This window comes from Melanerpes formicivorus, unplaced genomic scaffold (assembly GCF_026170545.1).
Source record: "Melanerpes formicivorus ecotype bairdi unplaced genomic scaffold, bMelFor1.0.p_v2 SCAF_8, whole genome shotgun sequence".
Taxonomy (NCBI): Eukaryota; Metazoa; Chordata; class Aves; order Piciformes; family Picidae; genus Melanerpes; species Melanerpes formicivorus.
In genome coordinates this window covers 17521919-17536353 of record NW_027142360.1, presented here as the reverse complement: position 1 = coordinate 17536353, position 14435 = coordinate 17521919, and the positions used below count along the sequence as shown (strand labels likewise).

The 14435-nt window shown below is 44.2% G+C and overlaps 1 protein-coding gene across 5 annotated transcripts in view; it reads left to right on the top strand.

Annotated features, from left to right (window-relative positions):
- SYN3 (synapsin III) overlaps window positions 1-14435 on the top strand; it is a 261375-nt gene that overhangs the window by 67220 nt on the left and 179720 nt on the right. For all 5 annotated transcript variants that reach the window (XM_068142332.1, XM_068142330.1, XM_068142331.1 and 2 more), the window contains one exon: window positions 12056-12551. In XM_068142332.1, the coding sequence (XP_067998433.1) occupies window positions 12238-12551 (314 nt within the window). In that variant the 5' untranslated portion in view covers window positions 12056-12237. The remainder of the gene's footprint in view (window positions 1-12055; window positions 12552-14435) is intronic.

The window sequence follows — 14435 nt, the reverse complement described above, 5'->3', positions numbered from 1 at the left end:
TACAACTCAAAGAGGCTGACAGGAATTAACATGAAGGTTACCTTGGTTTACTCTGGGCAACCTTAATAATTCAACAGAGCCTTTCAGTCAGGGCTTCCCCTGCTGTTCCCCACAGGGGCAGATTCATGTGTGAGAGTTTCTTCAGACCATTCAATGTGCCAGCTCCTATGAAACAAGAGGCATAAGAGAGGATGGTGCCTGTTTAGAGCTAGAGCTGACAATCCCTATTAGTGTTCAGGAAGGCTTTTCCCAGGAAGATTCTTTGATGTCTCCTACTCAGTCACAGTCCTCTGGCTTTACCTGTCATGCTTCTGTCTTGAAGTGCCACCTCTTTTGCTGAGCCCCACAGTTAGACTGCATAGCTATTGTCCCCTCCCTAGGAGTAACCTACAGAAAGAGCAGGATGCTGCCTGTAGTTACCCAGGGCAGTTGCAGATCTTCTGAAGCCGCTGGCTGGCACTTCTGACAAAAGTCATGCCAGTCATGCAAGATCTTCTGCTCTTCACTGCAGTCAGAAAGAGAGAGGGATCAGATCCAAAACTCAAACTTATTTTCAGTGGGAATCCAATTGAAATTGATGATAATGTTGCTTAAGCTGGAAAGGAAGGAACAGACTCCCCTTTCTGAGAAACTTGCCAGTGAAATTAAGTAGCATCATGAGGTTTCTTTGTATGTTCTGTCCTGCTAACTTGCACACAATATTGGAGTCTGGTCAATGTTTCAGTGAAAGTAGTGCAGCAGTCAGAAGAAAACGTAAGATATGAGCATCTTCATGGCTGTGGCATTTCTTCTTTTGGACAGCAAAATTCTGTGGCCAGCTTTCATTGTCTGGAATAAATAATAACAGTAACAAGCTATTAACTTGTGATATCCAAATCAGCTCAGGTAGGAATTGCTGCCAGACACTGACTATCCCTGCAGAAGTTGCACTGTCAGGAGCTGCTGCTCATGATCTAGCTGCCCAGGAGACAGCTGTTGCTTTACATTGTGAACATCTGTGTCTTTGCATTGGGGTATCATATGGTCATGCAGTTTTTGATGAAGTTAAGGGATCATCACAGCTGCACTAAACACTGTTTTCACCAGTCTGACTCTCAGGGGAGCTGCCACTTTCCTGTTGCTGGTCAGATGCAGGGCTGGTTTGGACCACACCAATCCATATTTAAAAACTAGCCTTGGATTATTTTTTTTCCCCCAATCGGAAATTATAAACTCATAGCAGGAGCTGCTGGGAGAAATTCCCCAAGCTTCACTATGTGGGAGGCTAAGCTCAATGATCCTAGTCTTCAAATCTAGTTGATTTTTTTTTTTTCCATAAGCACTTTGCAGTGCTTTAGTAGTAATTGAAGAGATCCGAAGCAGTTATCCTCTTTCAGGAATGAGATACTTACGATGGGGAAATGAAGCAAGAAGACAGCAAGTGATTAAGTTGATAATAGTGAAGGACTTCTATCTATTTGTTATCATGCAGTGTACATGATCATTAGTGCTCACAATATGATCTTCTCTTTCCCTGGCTTTACATGTGGAATTCCATGTGAAGTGATTTAAAGAGGGTTCTTCCTGCAGCTCTTAGGAAAATGCATGTGGATGTGCAGGGTTCACCACCAACATGTGAAGGTGATCCACTACTTTGGTGGAGTTGAGTGATGATAATAGATTTTCATAGCTCCACCACTGGCTGAGTCATGTTTGGATACATGGTTGCATTGGAGTAGATAGGACAGGGGACAGAGATCCTTTTGCTTGTCCTGGCTTATTTATAAAAGATCACCAATGCACTCCTTTCTTACATAGTTACATCTTCTGGGTATCCACAACAATTTTTTGCAGTGATCTGCCCTGAACTGGACTCTGATGACCTTAGCAATTCTCTTTTGAGCTGAGAACTCTGTATATTCTTCCATGTTAAAAAGTAATAGAGTATTCAGGTAGATTTCATTTGAAACCACTACCATATTTTGTATCTTACAGAACACCTCTGCAGTCTGTATTTATATCACTCTCAGTCTATCTCAAACTTGACCCAATTTAGCCTTTACATACTCTTTTTTTTTAACAGAAATGCCATTATACCATCAAGCACACTAAGGCACAAAGCAATTAAGGGACTTGATCAAAGTAAAAAGACCATAAGAAAAAGATTGGTAAGATTGGTAAGACTGGTTACCTTTTGCAGTCTTGAAACAGAGAATAATATTTTCTGGTTTTCCATGCACTGACTGCCACTCTGCAACATGCAGGAAGATCAGCTCTGCACTTTAGCTCAAGCCTGTGGAAAACACTGAATATCCAAGTGCAGGCACAAGCAGAATTTGTCTGGTTGCCTTAACAGTGGGACACCAGGCTCTATGAGCATGCAGCCTTGTGCAAAGTTGCAGGGACTAAACATGCTTCCTCAGTCTGCCCTAGTTAACACTGTGCCCTGCATGTCAGCCTCTGAAATCTTGAAGCTAAGAAGTTGTATCCAAGATTTGGTTGGTTGGTTGGTTGTGTTTTTAGAACCGGTTCTGTGACATCATGAGGATGATAAAGCCAAGCAGTTGTTATGAGGTGGCCAGTTTCAACACACAAGCCTTTATACCTACTGGCCTTTAGGCACCTGGGGGCTCAGGCTCTGAGCTGGGGTTCTTAGTCCCACTCTGAGAGAAAGGATTATTGCCCTTGCTGGGGTGAGAAGTATGTGGGTATATGCTACACTCCAAAGGGATATATTACACAAACTCTCACAGCTCTTCTGGTGTCCCCATGTGTCCAACAGTAATCATGCAAAAAAAGAAAAAGTGAAGAAAAACATCCTAGAAGTGCTCAGCCCAGTTTAGGCTGGTCATAACAGACCCTGGGACACACACAGCCAGCTGAAACCCCTGCAAGGCTCCAGATGGAAATCTACCCATCCTCATTTTCTCTGCCTGTTTTGCAGGGTATAGTCTGGCTAGTCAATTTCCTACCACTTCTGCATCATGTGGAAGAATCAAGCTATTTTACAGTTGTGTCAGAAATCTCCCCCAGAGTGCAGTGCAACATTGTCTTTCTCTTCCATCTTCAAAATAAATCAGTGACATTGCTCAAATTCCCATCTTACTTATTCTCTTTGTACCAAGAGCAGCTACATGAGATGAGTGTGTATGGTTAGAAAGCAAATTACAGGCTTTATTCTTCCAGATGTCTGTAGTTCACACCATCAGGTTAAGTAAACCTCAAATGTTATAAGGGGTTCCTCACCCTAAGGGAAAAATCAGGGAAACTGCAATATGGTGGTGCCTGGAATGATGCAGGGGGGGAGAAAGAGTGGCTGCAGGCAGCAGCAAAACTTAGATGGAATATAGTAGCACTACAGATGCTCCAGATATTTGAAGTAAAACTTATCAGCTCTGGCTAGCACAGAAAATTTGGGAAAGTTAGAATGAGAAGAGTTGGTGCAAGAGTTGTGTTTGAAGATCCACTACTTGGAAATATGCCATCCATTTTTTGTTCTATGAATGTATGAAAGTAACACAATTTGTGCTCCAAGCAGAAAATCTTTCTTATAGTCATCAGTTCATTCATAATTATTTGGGTGTATATTATGGCCTCTTACTGAATTGTTTCTTCCCTTTCATGACCTGTACCCCAACATATCTAGTTAACTCTGTAGTAACAAAGTATTCTGTTTACCTGCATTTTGAATGACCACTCTACTGTGGCAGAATTGAACTACAGTAGAAAGAAAATGGCATAGGGGTGAGGAAGAGTAAGTGATCATAATCAAGAAAGAAGCCCCATTAGCACTGGGCAGGCTGCTGCAGCTTCCACTGAGAACCTGTGAGTTGTCAGTCCCTTAGGCATCTTTTATCTGGATGAGCTCTAATGCATATTGGCAGGCCCTACATATTAAATACATCCAGCTTCTTGATTTTATTCAGATCAGCACTCTTCAAAGCAATGCATCTCTCAGCTGAAGGAAATCCCTGATCTATTAATGGCATGTCTGGGGCCGCTTTCATTCTTATCACCATGAAATCAGGACTTGTACAGTTCCTGAAAGAAACATAGAGCATGTCTCACAAATACACAACACAAACTGCATCAGATCCAAGAGCAGGAAGGAGGAGGACGGGGGCTTGAGAGCCCTTCTTGAAATTTCATCTCTGTAATATGCAGAGCGTTTCTCTCTACAAATTCTACAGCTTGTACTGCTGTCTCCTGCTTTTCTTGAGTATAATCATGAGGAGCCACTTTGGCATGTATTAGCATTAATGGAAACATTAGTGTCGCTGTTGCTCAGGGTGGGGTGACCACACCACTCTAGGGAAATAAGAAACTCAGACAGTGTGCTAACTCAACTGATTTTCAGATGAAGATGGCTCTACAATAGTCAAGGATTAGTGCAGGATTATTTCTTTTTGCCCCATACTGTCTGCTCTAGTTGAGCTGGGCCTGGCTTTGCTGATAAGCCAGCATTGATACAGAACAGGGATGAGCCACGAAAGGCATCCCTAAACTCATTGACAAGGGGATTTTACCAGTGGGCCAACCCTGTGGCCATTAGATGCCAACAAGATTTCCACAGTGAGAATAAAATGAGGAGATAATGTATTGTTTCCAAGAAGTAGCACATCATAATTGGTTCCTGGGGGTATTAAAGCCATACAGTATTAGCATAATAGATTTATTTTTCAGTTAAAAAAAAATCATTATTGTTCACAGCTTTAGTCATCTTCCTTTGCAATCCACTTGAAAGCCTGATGATCTTACAATAATGTTTTGTCATTTCAGACTCTTTTGTTTATCCCACTTCTTCTTTCCCTTGCCTGCCATTGTGAAGTAATAGGCAAGAGGAAACAGACTGACTTATTTTCTATGCTGGGTGTAGCTCTTGAGAAATTGTACTATTTGCACTCAGTTTGGTATGTGCAAACCCATTATCTTCAGGACCAGATAAGGCAAACCTCCTGTGGTGAAACTGCTATACAGAAAATACTGACAGCTTTGCAAAATGAATAAAAATAATAGTAATAATATCTGAGAAGCCTAGACCCTTCAGTTAAACAGCCACCCAAGAAATTAGAGAGGACTTTTTAAGGTCTACAAGAATGCAGCAATGAGACAAGAGAATTGTGCCCCTTTGTATGTATCAGTGAAGCACGTGGAACATTGTAAGATGATTTGTTTCTGTCAAAGAGACCTCCTGGCACATCCGATAATCTCTCTAAACAGAGATATTGGATGCACAAGACACTGACTTGCAAAAATCCTTGAAGGGCACATTTCCAAAGGAAGTATCTGCTGCTGTGAAAGGTAATAAAAAATTTAGGAAGCGAGTGAAATTCTGGCAAGCAGCCGTCTGTAACAGGGAGCTCAGACTCTGGGTAGCATTATTGTCTTAATGGCATGATGTCTCTGCACCCCTGCCCTGCCACCCCATCATCCAGCTTCAGAATCCTGACTTCTTGCAACCACCTCAAAGAAACAGCATGGGTCTGCCAGTGTCAGTCATAGCAGAAACACAATTTCCAGCAGTGTTTCTGGCACCGACATACACGAACCACTCTGAGTTTAGGTGGAATTTGTGCTGTAGTTTCACGTGCTTTGGGAAATTTCCACCCGTGTCAACAATACAGCTGTATTGCATTGCTGATGCTTGGAAAAGCTCTCTGCAAAGGGAACACCAGCATGGAAACCCTCTGCTTTCCACTGCTATTCAGTTTTTCCAACCATTACAGTTTTTGAATTAGCTTCATGTACAAAAAAATATCTGGGGGTCTGAGGTAGCCTTTTATTTATTTGTTTGTTTGTTTGTTTATTCACCCCTGCCCTTTTAATTCCTGGTTTATGTAATGTCAGCTTGCACTGAAAAATACTGAGAATAGAATAGAATAGAATAGAATAGAATAGAATAGAATAGAATAGAATAGAATAGAATAGAATAGGTTGGAAGAGACCTTCAAGATCATCGTGTCCAACCCATCAACCAATCCAACCCACCTAAACAACTAAACCATGGCACTAAGCACCCTATCAAGTCTCCTCCTGAACACCTCCAATGATGGTGACTCCACCATCTCCCCTGGCAGCCCATTCCAATGGGCAATCACTCTCTCTGTATAGAACTTCTTCCTAACATCCAGCCTAAACCTCCCCTGGCGCAGCCTGAGACTGTGTCCTCTTGTTCTGGTACTGGCTGCCTGGGAGAAGAGACCAACCTCTGCCTGTCTACAACCTCCCTTCAGGTAGTTGTAGAGGGCAATAAGGTCTCTCCTGAGCCTCCTCTTCTCCAGGCTGAGCAACCCCAGCTCCCTCAACCTCTCCTCATAGGGTTTGTGTTCCAAGCCCCTCACCAACTTTGTTGCCCTTCTCTGGACTCATTCCAGCAAGTCAACATCCTTCCTAAACTGAGGGGCCCAGAACTGGACACAGTACTTGAGATGTTTGAACATGTAAGCCTCTTGAATCTAAAAGTGTGGTGAGATTAAAAACCCAGCACAAGTTCTAATTAATTTCAGAACCAACTGTTTTGTTCTGCTTTCAATTCTTATCCTATGCCAAACTTGTGAATTTTTTTTTTAAGCCATTCAGGGTGAAATGCTGAAATCTTGGCACTAATTAAAAAAATCTCTTGCTTTCCTCATTTTTTTTTTTAATTACATGTAGAAAGCCATCTAGCTGGATTTGGAGCTTCCTAACATAGCTGTCCCTCTAAAAAAATCAGCTCCCACAGTATGTCAGTATGAGGCTAAGGGAGCTGGGATTGTTTAGCCTGGAGAAGAGGAGGCTCAGAGGAGACCTTATTCCTGTCTACAGCTACCTGAAGGGAGGTTGTAGCCAGCTGGGGGTTAGTCTCTTCTCCCGAGCAATCAGCGCCAAAAGAGGACACAGTCTCAAACTGCACCAGAGGAAGTTTAGGCTCAAGGTGAGGAGAAAGTTCTTCACAGAGAGAGTCGTTAGCCATTGGAATGTGCTGCCCAGGGAGGTGGTGGAGTCACTGTCCCTGGAGGTGTTCAAGAGGGGATTGGATGTGGCACCTGGTGCCATGGTCATCATGAGGTCTTGGGTGACAGGTTGGACTTGATGATCTTTTGAGGTCTTTTCCAACCTTATTGATTCTATGATTCTATGCCTAAAGGCAGAAAGAGAAGCACAGGAATATCGTAAAATGCTAATGTATGCTAATGGTATCTACAAAATTAATATGAGGGGGCACTAGGTGAGGAGCATCCCCTCGTATTTCCCTCCATCACAGGGCAGAAGGAAGTGGTCAACTCTCTTATGGCAAGGTGGGAGGATAATACCTACTATTGCCGCTCCAGTTGACTTTCCAACTTGCCAGCTTCAGCCTTGCTCCGTCAGGGCTGTCAGGAGCAGGAATGCAGCCTGGCATTGTAGTGTCAGTTCATTACCTGATGGCACAGATAGCAAGCTAAGTGGAAATCTAAGCACTGTTTATCACATATCAGAAACTTAGTTTGGGCTGCTCTGAATGCTACCTCATGTTAGAAAGTAATCCATCAAGCAGTTTAAGTGAATGTTTTGGTCTTGTTTTCTAACACATCAACAGATTTTCTGAGACAGTTTGCATCTCTGCAGATTATATCCTTGAGAAAACCCAGGTAGGTGCCTGGCTGCTGTCAACGTGCTGAGGGAGCAGATTGCTTACCCTCCCTTGACCTTCCAGAAATATCAGCCAGGAAGTTTAACTGCACGTTAGTGTGGGGCTGAGAGTGCCAGACTCTTTGCTGTTGTTTTCAAGGTCGGTTCTCATTGACCTTGTGCTTGCTTCATTTAGCTGCTCACATTGTTTCCTTTTGATTCCCTGCCTGTGCTCTTATTGCTGGGATTCCGCCTGTCCCAGCACTGTTCATTGGTTAAACCAATTCCTGATACCCTCTCACATTCCTCTTCTGCCTTCTCTCCTTGCCGGCTGCTCTCTTTCTTCTGGACTCATTACGCTGTGCCTTGTTTATTATTTCCCCATCCTGAAATACAGCCCAGCTCTACAGCCCAGATGGTCACTGTGTGTTTTCCCAGATAGCTTTCAGGAGCAGCTGTTTCACACACTGGCAGATTACCCCTGTGTGGTGGTGCTGCAGCTGCTGTATTGCAGCTTGAGGAACACAGCTGGAGCTTCTGCCTCACCTGGAAGCAGCCTGTGGGCTGTATTTCAGCTGTGAAGGGTGGTACAAGTCTAGTTACAGACAGATTTGTGCCTGGCACAGCATTAAGTAAGTGACTTGTCTCTGTGAGCCATAGAAAGACACTGGTGTGCACAGAGGTAAGGTGCAACTTCATAGCATAGAGCTAGCAGCTCTCCTACCTGTAGCTCTAAAGTGATGAAATATCACTTAGCAGGTTTGTCTTGATTCTGAAAGAGGTGTTGGCTCCTGCCTTTGTTGAAGTTACAGTCCTGCTTCTCTGCTAGGGTAGGATCTGTACATACATTGGGTGAATGTCTCGCTGCATGCTGTGAGAGCTGCACAGAACTGTATTTGGCCTGACCTGTTGAGCCCCAAGGATGTCCATGGGGAGTTTTGAGCAGTAGGAAAGTGAGCTCCTAACCTACTCAGCCTGTGCCTGTATGAAAACATCTACTGCTGAAACTTAAATAACTGCATGTGTGTATGATGCAGAAGTAGGCCATGAGGTTTTCCAGTAAACAACAGAATCTGCTGGCACTTTACATTGCTGTCATAGCAGAGAAGATCTCTGTGGTGGCACTAATGGCAAAGCAACCAATAACTTCCTTTTTGACCAAAAAAAAAACAAAAGAGAGAGAAAGTCTATTTTAGCTGTAACTAATGAAAGGACAGCCTACACTATCACTTTGAAAGACCCAGCATCAAAGTTCATGGTAGGTTTGCTTCTTTCCCTCTCAGAGCAGAGCCAGGCATTACTCTTTGCTGCAGCTGTGTCATCCTCTTTGAATTTAGCCTCCACATGCTTTGCTGGAGGGAGATTTCCTCGTGACATCAGTTGCTTAGGTTTTCTCTCCTTCCTTCCTGAGCCAACGGCACACAGCCCAGCCTTTGCAACACACAGAGGCTGTGCCAGCCGGCAGAGGGAAAGGCCAGCTTTAGTGCTGCATCCCAAACTCCCTTAACAAGAGAGTTTTGCCAGCTCCCAGTGTCCTCCGGGCAATATATTCCACTACCAGACCCCTGGTGGAAAAAATGATGGATGCCTGTAAATACTGCTTTCTAAACGTGTCCAGGAGGCAAGTGGATATGGCCTTGCAATAAGTATGATAAATGGTTGGCTGTAAACAGTACCTTGAAGGACACAGCTCGGAAAGTCCTGCTGCAAAGGAAACCTCATGCTTTCCAGGTGCATCATGGGATACTCTGCTCCTTCCCAGCTGTGGGCCATCCATGCCTTTTTTCCACAGTGCAGGGCAGACCAGACATTTGCCCACTGCTTTAGTGGCTGATGCTTTGCAAGTAGCTCATGTTCTTTTGAGGAGTGAAAAGCTCACAGAGAAGGAAGCAGCCATGCAAGCACCTGGTGGTGGAGGAGAAACGCTTTCAAGAGCATGCAAGTCCTGGTAGATCCTGTTCCAAAGATTGTGAAGAGCTGTGTCCAGCCTGCACAGCTGGGGCCAGGTTCCCTCCCGTGGCTGACTGCTGCCACAGCAGGAACCAGCAGCTCTCTGCAGTGCTGTGCAAAGTGTACAAGGATACCAGTTAATGCCAAGGTCTTCCAAGAGAGCATGCTGATTGCTATACACACTAATAGGTTAGTCAGTTGGAACCCTTCTGACAGTAGACAAATTGATGCTTCTCTTTACCAGGACTGGACCTGTTCTTGAGTGGACTGTCACTAAAGCAAGGAGATTTTTCTGATTTGTTTTATGCAAGGTAGAAAGCACAGATTCCTGAGCAGAGGGCAGTGCAACACATTTTTACCCAGCCTGCAGTCTATGAATCCTATGTCTTTGTAGGCTCTGCACCCTGGTCACCCCAAACAGGTAACAGTGGATGGCTGTCTGCTGGCACTCATGGTTACTGCAGTAGGACATGAGTAGGCTGAGTGCACTATGGGTGAATTATCATAGTATCAGTCAGGGTTGGAAGGGACCACAAGGATCATCTAGTTCCAAGCCCCCTGCCATGGGCAGGGACACCCCACGCTAGATCAGGCTGGCCAGAGCCTCATCCAGCTTATAATTCACAGATCCAGCATGTTAGCAGGTTTTTGAAACAACTGCTGCATAAACAGTCGATGCTACCAAGATGCTTACCAGTGCATGATGTTGTGCAGTCACCGGGCGTGCCAGGACCGGGCGGGAAGTCAGCACAATGCCTCAAGATACGTTATCGACTGTAAATGTGGCAGGAAATCATTAAGAGTTCCTGAGCTGTTCCCTGGGAAAAGACTACCTCCAGGCTCCAGCAAAGGCAGGAGCCAGCTAGGGCTCAGGAATCAAAAGAAAAAAATGCTTTAATAAGTCAATGTCAGCAGCTTCAGTGAAGAGTGTTCTGCTCCGGACAGGTCCAGTCCCCACGGGGTCAGAGTGGTGATGGATGGCAAGATCTGGGGGAGGAACATGTGCCAAGTTGGGTCACATGTGCCAAGGAGCTCTTTGTAGCTAATTTACTCCAGGCAGGCTCATCTGATGCTTTCTAAGGCTTTGCTGCTGAGAGGTATAGATATAGACAGGTTTGAATCTTCTGTCTCCAAAGCTTCATAAATCCTTATAGGTGAAAATAAATGGCAGCTTATTTTAAGAAAGCTGTTTGGTTGTTCCATGAGCTTTCAGCCACAGTTCCAGGAGGGAGATTCACAGAACTAAGCTCTTTTGGAACAAGGGGAAAAGTCAGTATCCTGCCATCAGGAGGCAATCAAGTACTGGGACAAGGATGTGAGCCATGAGGGAGGCCAAACTGGTCAGATGAAGGCAAGTGTTTGTATGGAGCTCATTGAAAAAGACTTTGAAGGGTGTGGGGCATGATTTAATGATGATACCAGGGATTCCTGTGACTCAACACACTTGATGTATGGCATAACTCTCACTTGTGTTGCAGATATGTCTGTCCTAAAAAACATTTATGTTCTACCAGCAATATGTTTCTATATTTTTTTTCCCCCCTAAATCTCACCAATCAGCCTCTGGTCAAGACTCAAAGGCTGTCTCAGCAGGGGAAAGGTCTTGGGAAATGAGTGTGGGAATCTCATTTCTGGGCTGTGACTACAGGTGAACTTTTTTTTTAAAGTAAATTATTTAACTACTGAAAAATTTAATGTTCTGGGTAAAACAAAGCCATCATACTGTAATCAAGGGAGAAGAGCCAGATAATTGCCTTTCATGGTGCTCATTTTCATAGTGGAAAAGATGAGCAGAGTAAGACACTTTCTTCTCAAAGCAAAAAAAAAGAAAAGGAAAGGAAAGAAAAAGAGGAGAGGGGGAAATTAAAAAGTAAAGGCAAAAATCCTATAAGTGAGCACATAAAATCAGTAGTGTCCTGTGTTGAGCAACCACCAGCATGCACCTAGCTTCAAGCCTAATTTTGAGTGCCAAGAAAAGCAGGAAAAGAGGCAAGCAATTTGCTGCTGCCACTGAACTTGATCAAGATGTGTATGGTATCTGTTCCACTATTTATTTCCTACAAACTTTCAGTTTAGGATTGATTGTTCCTTAAAATCAGAGCCTTGCTTGCAAGCCTGCCAAAGCTGATGCAACTGTTTACCCTGTTGGATCTTTTGTTGGTTATTCTGTGACAAGCATTCTATGTGTTATTTTTAACACAGAAAATACCAGAAATAAGCTGCCTTTCTTTTGAAAATTAGCACTTGCAGTCAGAATAACATTTCTTTCCCCACAGTGAACAGTTAGAGAATTGGTGGCCCCTCAGACAGTGCAAGCTGGTCTGCCATGACCGGAAAATGTTCTATCATGAGGCTTTTGAAACATGCTTTGCCCTATCTTTTTGGTGCTACCAGTGTAGCATGCTGCTTAGAAACCAGTAGTCCTTTAACCTCTCACTGTTGATTAACATATGCCTTCAAAAGGTCCAAAGGGTTTTTCTTTTCTCGGACTCACAGCATGTATCTCACATATATGTCTTTGATTCTCATCCCACAGGATAGAAAGAAAATACAGCTGAAGAACTAAGGCACATTTCTCCAGCAGGATTTCAAGGGGGAAAGCCTGCCTACCTGGACTGCAAGGAAGTACTCTAAGCTCACATAGAAACGCTCCCTGGGACTGCTGATACTGTAGTTTAGCCTTACTCTTGCTCAGAAGTTTTCCATACAACCACAGCCATGAATTTCCTCCGGCGGCGTCTCTCAGACAGTAGTTTTGTGGCCAATTTGCCCAATGGCTACATGATGGACTTGCAGCGCCCTGACAACTCCACCAGCTCCCCAGTCTCTCCTGCTATGGAGAGAAAGCATCCACAGCCACCACAGCCCTTGCACTCTTCCACTGCCGGCACTAGCATCTTCAGCTCCATCTCTAGTGCCATGAAGCAAACCACACAAGCAGCTGCAGGACTCATTGATCACTCAACCAGCCCCACACCTGTGGCCCAGAAACCCAAGATCCTTCTGGTGATCGATGATGCACACACAGACTGGTGAGTCATCATGATCCTCTATGCTGAAGGCAGCTCCATAGAGTTTGGGGGATGAGAGGGATCTGGGAAGCAATGGGGCATCTGCAGCAGGGTAAAGAGATACTTTCACATGTAGGTCACCAACTGTGTCTCCAGGTCAGTGTCTGTCTGGTGAGTTTTGTAAATGGCAGAGTGGGCTTGTGTCATTTCTTTCTTGGGGGAAAAGAAAAAGAAAAAAAGAAAAGAAAAAAGTTCATTTGGTACTCTTTGGCAAACTTCTTCATAGCCTAAATACATAAGCACACGTGGGGCATTCCTGGTTCAGCAGACTCAGATGAGCTGTCACATCTAGCAGTGCTACTAAGAGATCGCAGCTGCAGGTGTGTCAGTAATGTAGTTCAGAACCTTAGTGCGCTCTTTGTACTGACTCTAAATTGAAAAGGGACTTGATCTCTCCAGACCTCAGTCTCTCCTGAGCTTTTGTCTGTGAGCAAACCTATATATAAATTACAAAAAGATAACCCAAGCTTACTAATACCAGCAGTAATGACTGGAGTTCATTCACTAGTCAAGTGAATTCCTTGCTAAGCATTACAACTATTGACAAAGGGCTCTCAGGCTCAGTTCAGCCCTAAATTTGTCTTGCTCATGCAGGTCTCCATTTACAAACAAAAGTTTGGAAGTTTGTTTCCTGTGATATTGGTCAACAGAGGTCACTTTCCAAAGGGTAGGACAACTGAAATCCTCTGAAATGTCAGAGAAATAACTTACTGCTTGCTTTGTGCTCCCTTTCAAAGTCAGCTGCTTCAGGAAACTTAAGGCAAGCTGACCAAGAGACTTATATGAGGGAAACTCTAGAGCATCTGTTGAGGAGATGCTCTTGTTTTGACTGCCAGCTCATCACAGCACAGAAAAAGAGGGGAGAGTAGCACAGGCAAGGGAACCGTATTGAAGAATTTCATACAAAAGAAATTAGGTTACCAGGTCCTGGCCAAGGGAGATCATTTTGTTGTTCTTTTCATGCCACACCACTCTTCATTTACTGCCACTCTTAGACTTCTTGTCATTCCCAGGAGAGTGGGGACAAGGTGGGACATGCCTCCCTGGGGGTATCTTCACAAAGGATGAGCTTAGCTCTGAGCTAGAAAGGGGTAATGGCTGAGCACAACTAAGTCAAGCTTCTTTAGCCAACTCAAATTAAGAGAGAAAAAACACTGAGATTTTTCTAAAAGGAGAAACAACTTTTAACTAAGTGTGAAAATCCCTGATAACCTTATGATTTGCTGGCCCAGTGGTTTTTATCACAGTATCAACCTCTTAGTGCCAGAATGTTCAGTTGGCAACACTAGTCTGGCTCAACTCTGACTTCTCCTTCCTAGATGCCCTTCAATTGCCCAGGCTGATGCTCTCTAACCTCCGTATTTGCTGAGTGTTTTTGCAGTTCCTTGAAGATGCTGCCAGGTGGCAGTCCCTTAACATAGCATCCTCCAGCTGGGGATGCAAGTATCTCCGATGCACAGCTCCGCCATCAGAAGCTTAGCCAGCGCTGCTTAGTTCAAACACTGTAAATAAAGAGAGAAACCTTAGCTTAAAGGCCAATCTTGTTTTTCCTTGAGATTAATGGTTCTAAAGGTAGTTTGGGCAGCAGAAAGGATGAGGAGGGGCTGGACTCTGCTGCAGTGTTTTCATGTTTTAAAATACACACTGCATTCAAATTTGTGCCTTTATGTCTCCCAGCTGCTGTTCTGTCATGCAGGACTTCATGGTCTGTGAACTGAACTTGCCCAGGGAGCAGCAGCTGGGAGATATAAAGAGGAAATATGGCTACCCATGCTGTCTTCACTTCTCCATTCATGTAAGCACTCCGTGCATCCTGCTGTCTTGGCTGTTCCTCTGCTGCCTATA